This window comes from Diplotaxodon limnothrissa, linkage group LG13 (genome assembly GCF_057381915.1).
Source record: "Diplotaxodon limnothrissa isolate DT_005_m linkage group LG13, D_limnothrissa_male_GT1.1, whole genome shotgun sequence".
Taxonomy (NCBI): domain Eukaryota; kingdom Metazoa; phylum Chordata; class Actinopteri; order Cichliformes; family Cichlidae; genus Diplotaxodon; species Diplotaxodon limnothrissa.
Genome location: NC_140608.1, coordinates 7,419,192 through 7,440,077, shown reverse-complemented (window position 1 = coordinate 7,440,077; position 20,886 = coordinate 7,419,192). Strand labels below are relative to the sequence as shown.

Here is a 20,886-nt window from a genome sequence, read left to right as displayed (position 1 = left end):
CCCACAAAAACGCGTGACTAAGACTGGCTAAGTAGCTCATCTGTTTCCACTTTCATTTCACGTTGCTTTGTTTTTTTATGTGTTGTTTTAAGGAACTTATTTAAATGTATTTTCATCTCGAGAAGGGTTTTTTTTTCAGGATTTTTTTTAAACTCCCAAATTGTGTTTTTCTTTCAGTCCAGCAGTGGGTGGAAATTACAGTGGTTGTTATGACGTCTAGGCCACACCTTTTCACTGAAAACAAGTAAACGTAAATATATTGAATGTAATTATTAAGTAATATTGCATGCAGTAAAAGCTGATGTTTTGGACTGCTTTTTCGTGCATTTTCAGTCTAGTCCTTGTACATGGCCAATTTTACAGGAATTTTGTTTTTGTGTTAAGCCACTAAACACCGGTATATAAATCCCTCGAGCATAAAAAAGACAAGGGATGAACTTGAGTGTGACTATGCATAGCAAACGATTTAGCAAAAAGCCATTTAAAATCATATCTTTTGGGACTTTGTTACTAGCAGCCTTCCACAAAAAGATACAATTTGTTGAATATAATTTGAAAAACATAAAATAGTCATTTTTGCACTAACAAGGCAACTCACAAATAGCTCTTAGTGAAAAAATTGGTATATGTGTGGCATGCAGTCTTCTTGGCGAGTGAGGGGATTTCTAAACCACCAATTCACACCTTCAGCTAATATTGTGATAACAGTTGACAACATTTGCAGGAAATCCCATGTTAAATATACTCCTAACAAACTGCCTAAATACATCTCAGTCTTGTCTAAAGCAAAGCATGTGATAAATCAGAAATCACTTCTCATTCTTTACTTTTCTGAGGTGTTACTATATTTAAACTGGAGGTCTGGAGAAAATACATATGACAGTTAATCAAAACCCCTGCATCTTCTGGGGGGGGGGGCAATCTGTTGCCAAAGGTAGTCAGAAAGGTTTCTTTGAAGATACACAGTGTTTAAAAACTAGGGAAAGTTTTAAAGTTATTCATATTTGGAGTAAAATTGTAGAATAAACTAAGCTTTGCATTAAAGCCCAAAATGGTACAGGTCAAAAGCAACGTTTTTCTTGTTTACAGTGTACTTTCATTTTATTTACATGTTTGAAATCAATCAGTCTCCTTCTTCTTCTTCTGTCCACCACTCTCTATTATTGTCTGCTTTCTTGTCAGTGCGGTGTATAGTCTTTTCCTCTCCCACCATCACTTGTCCTCTGGATATTGTTTGGACCTGACCTTACAGATATGATTGTTTTTAATAACACTACTGCTTCTTGTGGGTACACACATATGCAGAAAGGTGCATCTTTAGATGGGCCAATTTCGACTAACCCTATGTCTTGACTTGTCACAGTAGCCCATAACATGATCAAAAGTTACATATTAATCCTAATTATTAAATCTCAAAACAAGCGGTGTGGATCAACAGGTACTCATACAACTAGTGGTGCAGACTTATCATTTAAATGTGGATAATACTTGACTCAAATATATGGCTCTTATAGTTTGAATATGTAGGTTAAATGCTTAACATGGTGATTCCATTATATAAACACATTGTTGGTATACAGTGTATACGAGTATATATGATTATGTAGTACATTTGTCGAGTGTATGTATGTATGTATATATATATCCAATCCAATGTTATTTATAAAGTACTTTAAAATACCCAGCACAGGACCAAAGTGCTGTACAGAAAATACGTTACAGTTTTTCCTGATTGCTTAAGCACATTTTTTGTAACTATTGGCTAATTTTGCAAAACTCTTCACACAAATAAGAAAACCTGTCACCCAATCATCAAAACATTGTAGTTCTCTTGCAAAAGCAAACACAGCTAGATTAACTCTTCACACCTTCGTAAAAATGGTGTTTCCGTATCAAACAGTACACACAAGCCATCATCTACTAAGCACACAATGCGCCAACTGCACACTGATGGTATGAATACAAAACACATCTGGCTTTTGCTTTCTCTGTGCACAAGGTAGGCTATGTCAGTTTGAGCTCATACTTCTGTCATAGATCCATAAGCATAGAGGGATCCAAACTTCAAGTACATCAAAACAAACACAAGTGTTTATTTCCAAGTATAGGATTATTTGCAATCGCCATAATGACTATATGGGTTACTTGGTCTGCAGTGAACATGCTTCCTCTGCCCCCAGCATCTGGTCATCTAGCAATTCTGTAAAGTAACAATTTCAGTATTTTTACATCAATGGTATTGGTGTGTTTCTCATTGGCATATGGCAGTGCTACAAATCTTTGTGCGAAGTGACTGTACTAACCTATTCTCATTTCAAGATGTCCTTATGGTGCTTGCTACAGTGTAGCGGCTCGAGTTAGGCTGGACCCGTTGGCCAGCTACCCTCAGGGTCATTCCACGGTTGATTACATGGTCCACTATTGTAGCTCTGATGTCATCAGCAATTCTATTTCTTACTCTTCCTACCCTTCCTCTCCCCCCTCCTCATCTTCCTCTCCCTCCTCCTCGTCTTCCTCTTGCTCCTCCTTGTCCTTGTCGTCCTCTTCATCCTACTTCTTCACCTCCACGTCCTCTTCCTCGGCCTCCTCTACTTCTCACTCTTTCTGCTCCCTCCATTGTACTCCGCACACACAGCTTACCTGTATTATAGTGCTTAGGCTGATTGCAAAGTGAACTAATTATCTAAAAAAGTTTTCACATGTGAAAGTGTGCCAGACAGTTGGCAAATTAGTGTTAATGATAGCCATACATGTGTATACTTTTGCTAGGAGTGTGTTGGAAATTTGGTAATTGAGTGTTGTGCAGTGAATTGTGCCTGCAGTTTTGCAAAGTGTGTGTTACAAAATTGCAAACTGAGTGCAAAGCAGTTTTTGTGCTTTTAGTTTTGCAAACTCAGTGAGTGGTTTTGCTATAAGTCTGAATAGTTTTAGAGATTGTGCTACAGGAATCACAGTTAGGGTTTAAGCATTCAGAAAAAACTGTAATTACCGGTGAACTGCTAACAGTTCTCACAACAAATCAGTTTCTTCCAGTGAAAATATCTAATAAACAGAGAGTTTATTGAAGTTCAGTGCCACCATCTCCAAACCATACACCATAGCAGGCTTTTATCAACCCCACATTAAACCCATATGTCACTTCTACCACACACCTTATGTCCACATACATGTCCAACACCACCCCCACATACTTCTCTGCCACTTCTGACTTCCTCATGCAGTGGCTTCCTCTCTTGGCATTGTTTTCATCATTCAAAGCTCCTCTAAGTAATCCTTTTACTTTTTCAGCTGACTCTCTTCACTTGTAAGCACATTTCCATTTCTATTTGTCCTGACCTCATGCACATCCTTTCCAGCTCGATGTGGTGGTTGCCAGTAGCTATTTAAGTCGTATTTGCCTCCCTCATCAAATTTGAAAAAGCACAATGTAAAGATGCTGCAAACTTAAATTAAGTAGAGAAAAAGCTAGCAAATCAGTATGCTTTTCCAAATGCTGTCTGTTTACAGATCATCACCATCATCAGTCAAGATGCAATTCTTAGTGGCAGACAAAAAAAAAAAAAAGCATTTTTCTTCTAAAGACATTTTTCAAAAATCAGAAGTATAAAATAACTTAAAAAAATGAAGAAATTCACTGAAAATAACTTGAGTGTAGCTTTTCTCTCTTGAACTTCAAGACATTAAATTTTAGGTTGTTCCATCGAGATCAAGTCCAATTCTGGGATTTCCGATAGCACTTGAAAGCAGCAAACTTTGGATCCCTTCCATGTCTTTAACGGGAAATCACCCGTTTTTCCCATGTGTCAAGCCAAAGAAAACCCTCCTCACAGCCATTATGTGTTATATTTACTGGCAGACAAAAATAAATAAAAAGCCATTTATGGAGCCGTCACATTATATAGCTTATTAACGAAATATGTTTTAAATCCAGAAACTTTAATGCAGTGATGACAAAAAAGTATATATAAAAAAGTAAACAATAGGATTCTTCATGGGTCACTTATATTCAGAGCAGACAGAACTTTATTGTATTGCACTTAAGGCTGAACTCAGTCTCTTCCAGATGTGAGTTACAGCTTCCTAAGTGGGATACTTCCCACATCTTGACGTCAGCTGGATGTTTGACTTTCCCTCCCAATTCCAGCCTCACTCTGACGCATTCGCATATCTGGTCCTCAGCAGCATTTTGGGGTAAGTTACACAGCAGAAAACCATGAAAAACTTTCTCTATGCTTACTAACGCTGAAGAGGATTTAGTGTACACTAACAGCTGTCAAATGTGTATTTTTGGGTCCTGTTGTTAACGCTATGTAAGGATCAGAAAGCCGAGCCCTATGTGCATTCTCATATTACATTACATAGCTTATGCATTCCTGGTAGTGTGCGTTATGTAACAGAAATATTCTCACAAATCTTTTTGGTGAAACAAATATGCTCATGATGCTGGATTATCAATCGAGAGTGCCTTTAATTCACTGTTTTGTGTCTCTTCACACTTTACTGCGAACCCCTGAAAGTCTTTCTTCTGAGACTGCTGAACAAACACGGATTTCACAGAGATTAAACTTAGGCTGTTAAACAGGACAGAAATTAAAATTAAACTCCGACCCAAAGAATACAGCCTGATGTTTGAATTTTATCAGTGAATCACTGCATTAACAGACTCTTGCTGGACAGCGATTCATGTTTTTCAAATATGGGGAAGAGAAAGGAAGACAGTGTTCCATCCCAAATATAGTCACGTGAAAAGAAAGGTTTACACAAACCTCTGTGTCTTGGGAAACACCAAGTACAACACCGTGATCCTTTTCTTTTTAAGCCATTCTGCTGTGCGTGGGATCACTGACTTGTTGCATCACCCAGTTTCAGCCAAGCTTTAGCTTTGCTACAGATGGATTCACCTTTGACCCCGGAATACTTTGCTATACAAAAGAGTTGATGGTGATAGCGCTGATGTGCTTTGTTTGTTTTTCACTGAACATAGTGCTGTGCATTATGACCAAACATCACTATCTTGTCAAAAGGACACTGTTTCCTAAGTCCTCCAATTTAATGAGATGCAACTTTGCAAAGAGAAAAGAAGCTTTCTCCTGGCAATGATTCCAAACAAGCCATACTTGGCAAGCACTTTAAACTTTTCTATACCAAGTCTAACTAAATGCTCAATTTGTAAACTACTGTGTAGTGTCTTCTGATGATTTATTTGGTAGCTCCGACTATTCCTCAGTAAGATATGCCAAGCACGTGTGATTAAATGTATTATCACTAAATGAGCTCAGCAAACTGCTGTCAGCCAGATTTTCCGTCACAGTCTTAAACACAGGGGCTGAAGACACAAGGGGAATCTAATAAACCATGAATAGTAACGGCAACCTAGGCATAAAGGAATGAACTTAGAGAACCTAAGAAACTTAAACTCAAACATAAACCATGAACATCAATGTATATATGAACTCAAAACAAGGGGTCAAAAGACCCAGGATGGTGACATCGTCCACGTTTCAGTGACCAGCTTTTCATCATTCATCACATTCAGACGTGACTACTGTGGAGAAGTACAACATGTGGACTCAGAAACAAATTTTCTTTATGTAACTTTGTCTCAAATGATTTTTTTTAAAAACTGCTAGGATTATAACTTTTCTTAACTGTTGCTACAACTCATCAGATATTTACAATTTCAATTATGAAAAGCTCCTGTAGAAAAATGGCAGTTACTAGCTATAAATCCTAATGTAACGATGGCTGTGTTGTGGTTCTGGGTCATTCGACTGCTTATTTTATTCCTTGTGATCCGTGGTTTGTTTAATCTTTATATTTATATTCTCTAGTGTATTTAGTTCTGCTCCTTTGTCTCAGTTGTTATACAGATCACTTCTTCTCTTAGCGTTTCACCGTCTTATGTCTAGTTCTTTGTATGCAGTTCATTCATGTCTATGTGTCTTCCCCTTATAGTTATAACGCTTCCTGTGTTATTTTGAGAGTCAGTGCTCCTTGCGTTTTGCTTTTAGTTTTGCTTCCTTCATCTCCTCGCCTGTGATTTACTCCACGAGTCTTCTGTTACCCATCTGTCAAATCATCTATTTCTGTTTCTTGTGTGGTTTCCTGCCTGTTTATTTCATTTTGTATTTTGTGTTTATTTCTCTAGTTTTAGGTTTTCAGTTGTTCTGGTTTTTTTACACTGACTCCTTTGGACTTTGTGTTTTGCTGGACTTTCTACATCGGGCAATAAACAACTTGTCTTCTGTTCACCTTTGCCTCCCTAAGCGTTTCTGCATTTGGGACTCATAGATTTATGATATACTGAGATTTTTGCAGCCTTATAAGCCACTCTGCGTGACACAGCTTTAACAAACATGAGCAGAACAAGTATTTGTTTTTCCTTCTCCTTTTGGAACAGGAAATGGTCAACATTTTGTTTTTGTTAGTTTTCCTTGGGAATAGGATGGGTGTCGGTGATTTTGTGTTCATTTGATTTTTATTTGTGTAAATAGTTGTTCTTTATATGTTGTTGGTTTTGATGGCTGCAGACTGTAACATGCTAATACATGCTCTGTCAAGCATGGATCCTATCCCTCCTCTGTTTGTTGTTGTGCTATATACCCTTTGACTCAGTCATAACAGCTGCTGGGGGAAACCTTTTTATTTCAAACCCAAGCATTTATTTTCCATTCCCTTTTGAGTTTGCTTTGGACTTTTCATATCAAGTTGATTACCCCCCTCGACATTTTTAGTGGTTGGTTACATTGTGAGATGGTCATTTTAAATTTCTAACACTTTTTCCCAGGTAATCTTTGAAAACAACACTGTTAGAAAGGCCAACTTTGAACCTCATGTCTAATTCTTTCATTGTTGGTCATATTTCATCTGGAGCAGCCCAGAATCTCGCTGTATATCTTGACACACTTTACCCTGTGTAGGGTGGGCAGACTTTAGTCCATGTTGGCCGTGGCCACCTGTCGGCACCACTTTGCTCCAATCCTGAAGCAGAATTAGTCTGAACAAAAGGAAAACACTCACCCTTAAGGCCAATGTCTGTCTGAATGTCAAAATAAATAATTATTAAAAGCTGGTAATCATTACTCTCCACTTCTAGAATTTGCAAGCACAGAGCCAACAAGTTTCTTCTGTAAATGCAAAATTAAATAGGATTTCTCTCTCGCTTTATGTTCCTTTTTGACATTTAATGCAATATCCCAGCTCTTATGACAACCATTGCACTTGGTGGAAATGTTTGCTTTCTTGCAGAGAAAAGAAGCCTAATTTCTGTCTGGTAAATATAAAACCACAGGGAGCAGCTTTCAAGGTTAGCTTACCAGAAAGACAAGAAACAGACATTCAAAGTTGTATTTATTAGGTGGAGGCTGTATTTCAGTTGGTAACAGCAACTTTCCCAGTTGGCTGTCTGCAGATACCTACAGTAATGCACGTACGCCAAGTGCACATTGCACAGCTGTAATCACATTTTATCACATTTTGAGTGTATGTGTGTAAAGTCACACAGTTTTCTTATGTATCCAATTCTGCAGTCTCCAAAAATATTATGTTACAAAGAAAGAAAAATACAAAACGGCAATGAACCCTGAGATTTTATGTAAATCTCATCCATTGGTGAATAAGTGTAAGTACAACAACAACAACACTATAAGACTATTTGAAGTTAGATTGTCTTTTGTTTAATGTAACCCAAAGAAAGAATGTAGCGGTCAGCTTCATCCGGACTTCAAAATGAGGCTGAAAGTCATGTTTCTGCACTGATTGTATTGCCAAACCAGAAAATCTACCGACGGTCATAGAAACCACGATTTCAAAACAGTGTTTTCTCTGGAATCTCAAAGCACAGCTGTAATTTTCTAAGTGTGTTTGTCCATGTGAAATTCAATGTGGGCTTTCTGTGCCAAGCAATATATCCTTAACTGGGGTTCAAAAAGAGCACACCCATCACACATGTGTATGAGTGGGTGTGAGTGTGTGCGTGTGTGGGTCCTAATTCAAACCATCTGTAGATATCGTCCATATCGCCTCTCTTCATGTGTTGGTAAGTAAATATTTAATGCATTAAACGTACAGAGTGACCTCAGTCCATTTTATTTAGTCATTTATGAAAGCGGACCTGAACTGAAAGAGCTTTTTAAAAAATATAGATTATGTTTAAGTCACAACTATATTAGATTTTACTTTTCTCTCATTTTCTTGGCCTCTGTGATTAGTTCAGGTGTGTCTTGTTTTCCACAGCTGTATTCACTTTCACGATTGCCCTCCCTGTTTCCATGCTCAGTGTTCATTGTGCTTTTCACCTTTTGGATTTTATTTTTTGCTTTATGGATATTTTATGGATATTTTCAACAGCCTAATTAAATGACTCATTTTTGTTCAATCATACCTGTGTACAGTATTTGCATCTTGGGTCTTTCCCTCTACTCTACATAATCAGCAGATTGCGATGGAGTTAAGTTAAATTGGTTGGTTTCTTGGCATGTGCCTAGCTTTAAAGCATAGTCCACTAATTTTCAATTGGGTTGAGCTCAAGGCTGAGAAGGAAATCCTAGAAGCTTAACATTAGCCTGCTTTATTTAATTTGGATGTGTTTCTAGTGGAAGACCCGATTATGTCCATCTAGCTGCTGATTTGAGGTGAAGTTGAAGAATTTAGAAGTAGTCCCCCTCCTCCTTCTTGTTCTATCCACTTTGTGCAATGTACCAGTACTGCTGGAAGCAAAATAGCCCCTGAGCATGATGCTACCACCACCATGCTTGACTGCTGGGACAGTGTTCTTAGGTTTGAAAGCCTCACCTTTACTCCTCCAAACATCTGTTATCATTGTGACAAAAGGCACACAAATTGGAAATATACAGTAATTGTAGATTTACACAAGTTGGAACTGGTCAATTCAACAGTTACTCTAATAATTTCTCCTTTTTATGCTAACAACAAGAAACCACCAGCTGTAGTCAATTATAATCGCTAATGAGAACAGGCCATGATGCTGTCTTGTTACAATACATTGTAGATCAGCAACACGAATCAAGAGACTTAAATGAATGTATGCATATATTTGAGCCTTTATGTATACTTTTGACCCTGTGTGGATTGGAGAAAATCAAAAATATCATTGGATTTCTCCTCCCTCGATAAAAAAACTATTCTAATAAAGCTTTAAAAGCCCCAAATTACTATGACACTTATGCCCACCTAAGAACATTGTACCAACAGGCAAGCATGTTTGTAAACTTGTAACCACAACTGTATATTTACAACAAAAGCTTTCAGTGCAATATCATCGTGTGTGTCATAGTCCTCGGATTTCTATGCTTCTGTTTATTTTTGGATTTTGTGATTATTTTGAGGTTTTCTGTTACCATTTTTATGACGTTTTTTATGAGTTTCTTGTGTAAATTTACAAGATATTTCTCGAGTTGATAATGACTACATATCTATATCTCTGTATCAATATGTCTCCGATGTTCAGCTTTTGGCATATCATTTTGGTCATTATATGGCATTGAAATATTTAAGGTAAACAACAGGGCTGAGGTGTCTTTTACCTAAACTACACAGCATGAAACAAGACGCAGGCGAATAAGGCAAGTAAAAACAAAAACAAAGTTATTACAACAATAACATGCAAAATTAATAACTACCCTTCTTTCATCAGTGTATCCATCCATCTATTTTCTTTCACTTATCCAGTTCATGTGGGCTAGATAGAATGAAGTGTATCCCAGCTGTCACGTTATTAATATAAGATTTCATGATAACAGGCAGCCAACTGATATCCTTTACTTACAGTTTTTTCTGAATGCTTAAACCCTAACTGTGATTCCTGTAGCACAATCTCTAAAACTATTCAGACTTATAGCAAAACCACTCACTGAGTTTGGAAAACTAAAAGCACAAAAACTGCTTTGCACTCAGTTTGCAATTTTGTAACACACACTTTGCAAAACTGTAGGCACAATTCACTGCACAACACTCAATTACCAAATTTCCAACACACTCCTAGCAAAAGTATACACATGTATGGCTATCATTAACACTAATTTGCCAACTGTCTGGCACACTTTCACATGTGAAAACTTTTTTAGATAATTAGTTCACTTTGCAATCAGCCTAAGCACTATAATACAGGTAAGCTGTGTGTGCGGAGTACAATGGAGGGAGCAGAAAGAGTGAGAAGTAGAGGAGGCCGAGGAAGAGGACGTGGAGGTGAAGAAGTAGGATGAAGAGGACGACAAGGACAAGGAGGAGCAAGAGGAAGACGAGGAGGGGGGAGAGGAAGATGAGGAGGGGGGAGAGGAAGGGTAGGAAGAGTAAGAAATAGAATTGCTGATGACATCAGAGCTACAATAGTGGACCATGTAATCAACCGTGGAATGACCCTGAGGGTAGCTGGCCAACGGGTCCAGCCTAACTCGAGCCGCTACACTGTAGCAAGTACCATAAGGACATCTTGAAATGAGAATCGGTGAGTACAGTCACTTCGCACAAAGATTTGTAGCACTGCCGTATGCCAATGAGAAACACACCAATACCATTGATGTAAAAATACTGAAATTGTTACTTTACAGAATTGCTAGATGACCAGATGCTGGGGGCAGAGGAAGCATGTTCACTGCAGACCAAGTAACCCATATAGTCATTATGGCGATTGCAAATAATCCTATACTTGGAAATGAACACTTGTGTTTGTTTTGATGTGTTTGAATAAACACCAGTACTTGAAGTTTGGATCCCTCTATGCTTATGGATCTATGACAGAAGTAGCTCAAACTGACATAGCCTACCTTGTGCACAGAGAAAGCAAAAGCCAGATGTGTTTTGTATTCATACCATCAGTGTGCAGTTGGCGCATTGTGTGCTTAGTAGATGATGGCTTGTGTGTACTGTTTGATACGGAAACACCATTTTTACGAAGGTGTGAAGAGTTAATCTAGCTGTGTTTGCTTTTGCAAGAGAACTACAATGTTTTGATTATTGGGTGACAGGTTTTCTTATTTGTGTGAAGAGTTTTGCAAAATTAGCCAATAGTTACAAAAAATGTGCTTAAGCAATCAGGAAAAACTGTAAAGGGTTAGCGTTTGGCATCAGGACTTTCTGCTTGATTCGATTTAGGAATGGCATTGTGTGCAATCACATCCGTGCCTGTCAACCGTGTCTGCTAGAAAGCTTTGAATTCAAACCTTTCCTGTGTGTGTGTGTGTGTGCGTGTGTGTACTGTTTTTACTTTATTTATTTATTTATTTATTTTAAATTCTTGTTCAGGATCTATTACTCTAGTAATGACAAACTCAGTTCGCTATTTGTTATTTTCAGTGACTGAATAAATCAAACTATAAAAACGAACTAAAACTGCAAACAAAAAAGAGAAAAAAAATAAGAACATTGAAAGTCATTAATAAAATATGTTCAGACTGATGTCTCCCTGTTTCAAGCTCACACAGTCAATACAACTTTATCTGTTTGTTTTCTGGCATGGTCCCAATGTTGTGACCCAGGGTTGTGAGTTACAGTGGTGTGAAAAAGTGTTTGCCCCCTTCCTGAATTTTTCTTGTATGTTTGTCACATTTAAATGTTTCAGATCATCAAACAAATTTAAATATTAGACAAAGATAACACAGGTAAAATAAAAAGCAGTTTTAAAGTTGTTTTTTTTTTTTTTTTTAATTAGGGGGATATTAGATCTGAACCTACATGGCCCTGTGCGAAGAGTGAAATATTCTACGGACTGACAAGGCAAAAGTTTTTTGGATCCACAAACTTTTTGATGGTGTGCATCCCATTTTGTTAAAATTAACAAAGCAGTGTGATGACTTGGGGCTGTTTTGCTGCCTCAAGACTTGGAAAATGTCCGGCCATCCGTCTAATCTCAAGATGAAACGCACTTGGGTTCTGTTGTAGTCCTTTATTCCTCATTAGGTGATGTTTCATTTTGTGCCCAGTCTTGCCTGTGTGAAGTCTGTCTTGTCTCTGTGTTTGGTTTCCTTCCTGTCTGTGTTTCTGTTCCTTCTGTTCCTTCTGGTTGAGTTTTGATTGTCTTGTGTGTGCTTGGTACAGTTTTGCTTCCCTTTGTCTCATTGGCTAGAATTAGTTCAGCTGTGTGTTTTTTCTTCAGGCATCTCGCCTCTGCCTTCCTCTTCTCTTGTCTATTTAAACTTGTGTTCTTTGTTGCAATCTTCCTCATGTTGTGTCCCATGCATTTTGTATTTCTTCCATAGTGCCTAATTTGTAAGTTCCTCGTTCCTGCCTTCTCAGTTTTTTGTTTGTTGTTTTGTTCCCATGAGTTTAGCAACAAAGCTGCTTTTAGCTTATTTCTCGATTTCTCAAGTCTGCATTTTGGTCCCACTCCTGTCTGCCTTACAGTCAGCCCTAAAGCTTTTACCACTGAAATGGATGTTTCTTCTTAAGTGCTGTACTATTTTATTATATGATCATTCCCATAATGTTATCATCCACTCTGGAAACTGAGCATTTATACTTAAACTTCTATATTATGGTGCATAGAAATATAATAACTAAGACACGAAAAAGAGAGCACATTACACCAGTGTTACGTTCATTACACTGGCTTCCAGTGCATTTTAGAATACATTTTAAAATCTTGGTACTGACTTTTAAAGCTTTGAATTGTGATCCCCCTGCCTACATTTCTGATCTTTTAGAACCCCACGCTCCTTCTCGCAGCCTGAGATCATCTAATCAAAGGCTGCTGGTAGTCCCACGAACACGTTTTAAGCCCGGAGGTGATAGATCTTTTAGAGCGGTGGCTCCCTCCATCACTACGTTGCCTTGATTGTATTTATTCTTTTAAAAAGCAGCTTAAGACTCATTTATTTAGATTGTCTTTTAATTAGATTTGTGCTGTATGTTTGATTTTCTTTTGTGGTTTTTATCCTGTGAAGAGGGCTATTTACATAAATTGAATTGAATTGAACTGTAAAAAACAATAAAAAACTAATTTAAAAAAAACTGAACAGACCGACTGTCTGTTCAGAGAATAGTAGCCTTTCTTTCTAATTGTTCATTCATTGTTCACCTTGATAATCATGGTCAGAATTTACTAAGACTGCAACAATAAGTGCGATTTGCTGATAATAATGTAATGTTGTGTTTAAATGCAGGACTGATGAAGATGCTCGAGACTCTTCTTCAGCAGTGATGGCTGCTTTCAGCCCCCCTGCCCCTTTCCTCTGTGTGCTGCTGTGTGTTTCGGTGGCTCTGCAGCGATCTGACTTGCACCTGGCTTATGTAACCCACAACAGCTTTTTGTACTACTCCTGCAGCCAGGACCCACAACCCTGCAGCATCTCATCGCTTACAGATTGCGTATGCAAGGACATCCAGCTCTCCACACTGCACCGCCTGCAGTCGCACTTGTCTCCTGTTTTCCAGATGAGACGCTTAACCGTTTGGTTCACGTCACCGTCAAATGCAGCACGTCTGCTCAACAACTCAGAGGTGAGGCACCTCACACTGATCTATTGCGGATCCAGTGGGATGCCTCCTTTTAATCCGGAGGGATATTTTGCCGTGCACCACCTGGAGAGGCTGACGGTGGTCAACCTGCCACAGAAGCCATTTTATCCCTATCCAGATTTGAACAGAGCCAAGACTGGAGACCCAGACAGAGAAAACAATGCTGACTTAGACACAAATAGGTACAACACAGAAATAGACACAAATCTGGACTTAAGGAGAGATTATTTAAGTCTGTCTCCAGCACAGGTCCAAGACATCTTCCTGGGCAGGGAGCTCGGAGCAGAGTATTATGAACAAGCCAGACTGGGAATCATCCACAAATCAGTGCTGGAGGGGGGAGCAGTGGTTAAAGCATACACAGTAAAGACACACATAGACAGCAGTGGTGCGCTGCCTTTCCCTGAACTCCACCTGCCGAAATTGCCAGAGACATCTGTCATATATGTCACTTTTGTATACTGATAAAAAAAATAGTTTAATCTCTTTTAAAAGCAGGATTTCAGTCATTTGAATTAGTGGTGAAAATGTCCACGTTTCTTGGAAACTGAATGCATTTGAAAGAGTTTACATTTGTTTTTGCATTCTTGTCCTGGGAAAAAGTTTTGGTTCACTAACTTTAATCACATCAGGCGGCCCAAGAGTTTGCACAGTTGTTTAATTGTGTGTTAAAATAGGCCAATCACAGAGTTTTGCTGTTTCTATGTTTATGCTGAAGGCAACGGTTAGAAAGTACAATCTGTTTCCTTCCTGTGTTAGCCAGCCGACCAATATTTACTCTTTTGTTTCCTATGCAGTGCTGTGAAAAAATATTTGCCCCTTCCCGATTTCTTTCCTCTTTTCACATATTCAGCACAGGGTTCAGATCATCAAACAAGTAAATAGAAAATACAGTTTTAAAATGGCAATTTTTATTTATTGAGGGAAAACTGCTATCCGAATCTACTAATTGATGACTCATACAGGAGGTCACAAAAGAGCCCATAACATAATCTAAGTGTTGGCTTCACTTCAATCAGTTAAAATCAGAGTTCATGGTTCAACAGTAAGAAAGAGACTGGGCAGAAATGGCATCCATAGTTCCAAGGAGAAAAATCACTGCTGACCAGAAAGGAAACAAAAGCTTGGGAAAATATTCTATCGACTGATCAAAGCAAGAGTCAAACATGGTGGTGTTAGTGTGATGGTCTGGGGCTTTTTTGCTGCTTCAGGATCAGGACATAGACGACTTGCTGTAATTGATTGAACCATGAATTTTGATCTCTAACACAAAATCCTGAAGGACAACTGTCCAGCCATCAGTTCGTGCCCTGAAGTTCAAGCACACTTGGGTTATGCAGCTACCAAGCAAACCTCTAAACAGGCGATTTGTGCTTGTAAAGCCTCCAGTGTGGCTAAAGTAAAAAAAATACTGTGGGCCAAAATTCCTCCACAGAGATGTGAAAGACTCATTGTCAGTTATCACTAATGCTTGAATGTGGTGCTTGCTGCAGTAACCAGTGGCACAACTAATTATTAGGCTTAGAAAAATGACTTTTTCACATAATGCCAGGTAAGTTTGGAAAACCTTTTTCTCATAAATACATTAAAAACTGCATGCTGTATTTATCCTGGTTGCCTTTGACTAATATTAAATTTTGATTGATGATCTGAAATACGTGTGACAAATTTGCAAAAATAAATAAAAATGGGAAGGGGGCTGAATCCTTTTTCACAGCACTGTATGTGATAAAAAATGGAGAATGCAATGAAAGCTGTGGTCCACTTCCTTAATCTAATGTGAGGCTGCAACACCGTTTCATATACTGCAGCAGTTTTATTTTCTGCATGTCATAATGTCAAGCACAGTGAATGTTGTGAAAAGGTGGAGGGTCCCTAATTGCAACTAAACATTCAGCTGTTTCAAAACGATTTGGTGTAATGTTGACTTATAATAACTTCACTTACACACAGTCTCACGTGTCTGCCATTGCTAGAAAAAAAAATAAAGAAGTTCATTTGTAAGCAAAACATGTTTTTACGAATCCCTCCCAGTTCTGCTTTCTCGAGCTGACTTTTTATTATTTTTTGTGCGATCAGCAGAGTTTTTTGTGAAAGTATTAAAAACAACTTTTTGTTGTTGTTGTTCCAGTTACAGCCTAATTTTTCTATGTTTTTATGATTTCATGAGTTCAGTATAATTTCTATGATATAGTGAAGATGGATTCTCAGCTCACCGAAAAGCTCCTGGTATAGTGGAAGAAGTTGGTCTTCGAGGATGTTTTTATGAAAAAGCATGGGCCACACTGTAAATACCTTATTTTATAGATAAATTTGACTTATTTCAAAATAACTCTTTGAAACTTTTCCATAGATTGCACAAAATCTGAATATAAAAATGAAAGCTTTTTTGGCTACGAGTGCAGAAATATATGAGCTAAATTGTTTGGGGTGGCTGTGGATTACAGAACAGGACATCTACTAATGAGACAAATATTGAACCTTATGTTGCTCCTGATGCATTCGCTGGCATGTGACTGTGTTCTTGTTAGATACGCTCAAAAAAATCTGTCTTTGGATGAACACAATTTAATCATGGCACCTTTTTCCATGTGATTTAACCAAGTACAATAACCCATTTTTGATCATGTCAAACCAACACATTTGGCATTTGGTGGTTTAATGTAATCAGATTACGTTGGATCACCGTAGTATACTTGCATTGACTTGAAGTGACTGATTTAAGTATGTAGAGTGAAATTTGTTTTAATTCATTCTACACAAGTTAAAAACTTTAGGAAAACACAATGAAATCTTGTTGTTGGAACAACTACTTTGTTAATCAAGGCAATTACTGCTAGTCTTGCTTAATGAACCGCTATGGGGTTGATGATTTCATAGAGACAAAGAACCATTTGCACTTACATTCATGGGTAATTTAGAATCACCAAAACCTAACTCTAATTACACACAAACCAGCCAGATTGTGGATTTGAAGCCAGGCTCTTCTTGCTGGGAGGCAACAGTACTAACCATCACGCCACCAAGCTGTCAATCCAGGCTCAACAAAGCTAGGAAAGCTATGATTACAAGGGTTGATGCAGAACTTTCTGCAAGTTTGACATCTAATGTGATCTTGTGAATGTCGTGAGTCCAGGTAATGAACCACTCTTACTAGATTGTATCATGTCATCTCAACAAGAACAAATTAAGTTGCTGAATTTCATGTAGATGCCACATGATTCAATTACGTTCACCATAGAAACGTGAAATTATTTAGTTCAAATTACAAGTTTGGATCTTGTACATGTAACAACCATCCAATTTCATTTGTTTGAGTGTAGAAGGTATTTGTATGATTTTTTGGGCTAAATGAATAGAATAGAATAGAATAGAATAGAATTCAACTTTATTGTCATTGCACATGCACAGGTACAGGGCAACGAAATGCAGTTTGCATCCATCCAGAAGTGCTTTAGTGATATAGATATATTACAATATATATTAGCAATAATATAGATATGAGTATATTACAGAAATGGGTCTATTATGGTATGTTATAATGTACACGGTATGAAGTATGTTGTGAATATTCTATAACTATAAGTATGTACAGGCTGTAGTGAGTACAAGCTATGTACAGGATATGAACAGGATATAAATATGAAAAACTATACAGAATATGAAATAAATAACTTTACAGAAATCTGAGATATACAGCTATACAGAAATGGGAACTATGCAAGTTGTAAACAGTTGTAGGATTAAAAATTATCGAATGTACAGAATGATTATTTACACAGAGCTATACAGTAGTGCAGTTAAGATAAGTGAGGGTGTAGATAGTTTCTACAGAGGCTATATAAAGTGCTAGTGGTTGTGAGTGGTGGTTCAGTCCATGTTATTATTGTGTTTGAGGGTACAGTTGTCCATTGTGGGTGTGTGTATGTTCAGTCCATGAGTTTAACGTGGGTCAGATGTCAGGAGGCAGAGTTCAGGAGTCTGACAGCTGTGGGGAAGAAGCTGTTCCGGTACCTGGTGGTCTTAGTCCGGAGGCTCCTGTGGCGCCTCCCAGAGGGCAGGAGGGTGAAGAGTCCATGTGATGGGTGACTGGGGTCTTTGATGATTTTCCCAGCCCTTTTCAGACACCGCTTCCTGTAGATGTCTTTTATGGCAGGAAGTGGTGCTCCGGCGATGCGCTGGGCAGTTTTCACGACCCTCTGCAACGCCTTCCGGTCCGAGGCAGAGCAGTTCCCGTACCAGACTGTTATACAGTTGGTCAGGATGCTCTCGATGGTGCAGCGATAGAAGTTCACCAGGATGTCTGAGGACAGGTGGTTCTTCCTCAGAGTCCTCAAGAAGAAGAGGCGCTGGTGAGCCTTCTTGACCAGCTTGGAGCAGTTGGTCGTCCAGGTGAGATCCTCGGAGATGTGGACTCCCAGGAACTTGAAGCTGCTCACACGCTCCACAGCCGTCCCCTTAATGTGGATGGGTGGATGTGGGTCAGCATTCCTCCTGTAGTCCACGATGAGCTCCTTGGTCTTCTCGGTGTTAAGCAGCAAATGGAACATGTTGTATAAAGTGGTCTTAGTGCTGAAGTGGAGCAGACAAAGACTATATAAGAATTCATTTCCCATCTAAACAATATAATCCAGACAACTGAAGTTGCAGCGTATGAAACAAAATGTGTGCAACTGTCATTTGTGCTACTCCCAAAAACGACAGTGGCACAAATAAACCACAAGGTGGCAGCAGATACATTTGAATCAAAGAGGTGGCGACAAACTGAAGGACTGAGGAAGGACTGAAGCGATCTACAGATGCAGTTAACCTAAATGTAAAAGTTGTCATAATTTATCAGCAGCAACATAAAGCTTGTGGGGAGTGTTATATCTGTAGGCAGCGATTCTGCATGTTTCACTTAATAAAGCCAGACAGTATTATCTTTAATTATATAATAATAAAAGATTTAGACTCTTAAACATTCGGGATCTGTATTTGAAAATCTAAACATATATGAAAAAAATGAAAATGCTTCCCAAAGCCTCTTGGCTATGAGTGCACATATGTATGCTACATCTAAAAATACAGCCACATGCTTATAATGTGCAAAATGTTTACAATAAAATGATGTTTTGGTTTACAGTTGTGCTCAGTGTGATTTTAATGTATTTTTTAATCATTGAGTATTGTTTTTGGGTCATTGGTCATTATGAGGCACAGCTGCATATGTCAGCCTTGTGTGTCTGTGGTTACATTTGTAATGCGATAATGACTGCAGTGCTGTTAAAGCCTCTGCTCGCGCGCATGCACGTGTGCGTGCGCACTCATGCGAGTGTGCGCTGACACCTGCTAGAGAGCTGCTTATTTGCATGATAAACGTGCAGCCCATCTTGTTAAGCGCCCTCTGAATGCAAACCGATACCGCCTGTTGGCCCCGCACCTGAGAGGTCAACGCTCAGCCGACTCACCCACCAACCGGGGGCAATTACCGGAGAAATCACAGGCGGGTGGAGGAGCGAGTCAACCCCGCGCTTTTAAAGGTTGGTGTGAGTCTAACCTCTGCTCGGGATAACCTGAAGGCAGACTCCTCTAGTAAAAGCAGCTGCTGAACATGTCCAGTGCGATGACAGAGCACGCCCCGTGTGCACGCTGCGAATATTTCTGTCAGTCTAAAAAGAGGTGGAGAGGGCCCAGACTAAATTGGATTGATTTTAGGTGGGCTCTCCCTCCTCAGCACCCCTCCAAAGAGAGTCTTTTACCACGCTGCCGCCGTCTCCTCACCGGCAGTTTAGCAGTAAAACATTTTTATAATCAGGCGTTATTGTTCGCCGCCTCCTTGTGGGAGATGCGCCCATGTTCATTTTTTAAAAGGGCAAATCAGCCATAATTCAGTTTATAAACTGCTGCGCGCAGGGGAGAAATGCCTGGATGAATATTCATTAGAGTCCGCCCGAACTGCCACGCTCGGTGATTCATTAGGCATATGTAAATATCACTCACTTTAATTGCCCCTAAACTGACTCAACATAATGTTGTCATTAGCAAATTATTACTTATTTGCGATACTAATGGTGCGCGGAGCTGAAGCCACACATATATGATTGCAATTACAGCTCGTTTTATTCACAGGGTGACTGCGGGATCTGATGGATCTGTAATCCGTGTGTGTGTGTGTGGCTAAAGTGGCAACAATTAATTTCCTTGATTCTGAGTCTATCAGCCAACACAAACGCACATCCTGCCAAACCAGCCCACGATAACAAAATAAATCGGCGTGTTTTAACATACCTTTAGAATGAACTCGAAATCATTTTAAAAATCGAAATGTTGAATTAACCTAATGAAAAACCAGTAAAAACCAAACAGTAACTTTATCAATAAAGGAAGCATGAAAATGTTTATGCGTGGATTCCATCGTGCTTGATATTTAAACAGTATAAGAAACATAAAATGTGTGTTTAAAAATATAATACGTGCGCAAAAAATAAAATGAACGTGTTTTCTTCCTCACTGATCATGAACAAATTTATTGATTTTGATTCATAACTCCTGTACTGGTTGATTTATAATGCTCTTTAAATGTTGCAACACTGCTTTTGCATAAAATTTGCTTTAGAAAAACAAATATTTTGATGATAAAGAAAATTATTTGATCCTTTAAAATTAGAGGGTAGATTTGAACAGACTTAAATTGAAGAGAAATATTATTTTTCTTCTTTCAAATACTGTTTGCTAACAATATAAGGCTACCTGTTTGAAAGGGCCACGGTGTAATTCATTATTCATGTTAAATTTCATCAAATATCCCCTAAAGCTTCATATTAAATTAAGGGAAATCAGTCAGTGTTTAATTACTTTGTGTGTGTTCAGTTTACCTTCAGAAAAACAAGGCTCAGCCTCAGATTCCTGTCAGGTACCTAAATCCTCTGATGCATGCTGAAACCAGCGGCTGTCACATTTAAAAAAATAAAAAAAATCCCTCACTGCTTGTCACAGTCTGCAAAACACAGCTCGGTTTGGAGTTGTTTTATAGAGGCAGCAGCAGTTTGAAACAACAACCATGACAAAACAGGCCCACAAAACAGAGGGAGAGGCAGAGACAAATAATGATGTGTGTGTGTGTGTGTGTGTGTGTGTGTGTGTGTGTGTGTGTGTGTGTGTGTGTGTGTGTGTGTGTGTGTGTGTGTGTGCGCACGCATCTGTGAGAGAGAGTGAGGGAGCTAATAAAGTAATGTGATGGATGATCTCCTTTCTCCCAGAGGGACCAGCACCATGTAAATTGGCCCACACAATGCATTATGGATAAGGCAGTTGAGATTATAGCTTGTTAATGTGTCCCTCCCTCGTCCCCTCCCTCCCCTCTCTCCCCCTACTTCTTGCTTTTCTCCCTCGCTCTCTCTCTCTCTCTCTCTCTCTCTCTCTCTCTCTCTC

The 20,886-nt window shown here is 38.8% G+C and overlaps 1 protein-coding gene across 1 annotated transcript; it reads left to right on the top strand.

The window, feature by feature from the left end:
- Positions 1-4,150: 4,150 nt before the first annotated feature.
- LOC146619781 (uncharacterized) lies at positions 4,151-15,128 on the top strand. The gene is made up of 2 exons (XM_085369254.1): positions 4,151-4,191; positions 13,119-15,128. Exon 2 carries the CDS (start codon positions 13,156-13,158, stop codon positions 13,936-13,938), a length of 783 nt encoding a protein of 260 aa, XP_085225380.1. The 5' UTR covers positions 4,151-4,191; positions 13,119-13,155; the 3' UTR covers positions 13,939-15,128.
- The last annotated feature ends 5,758 nt before the right edge of the window (positions 15,129-20,886 follow it).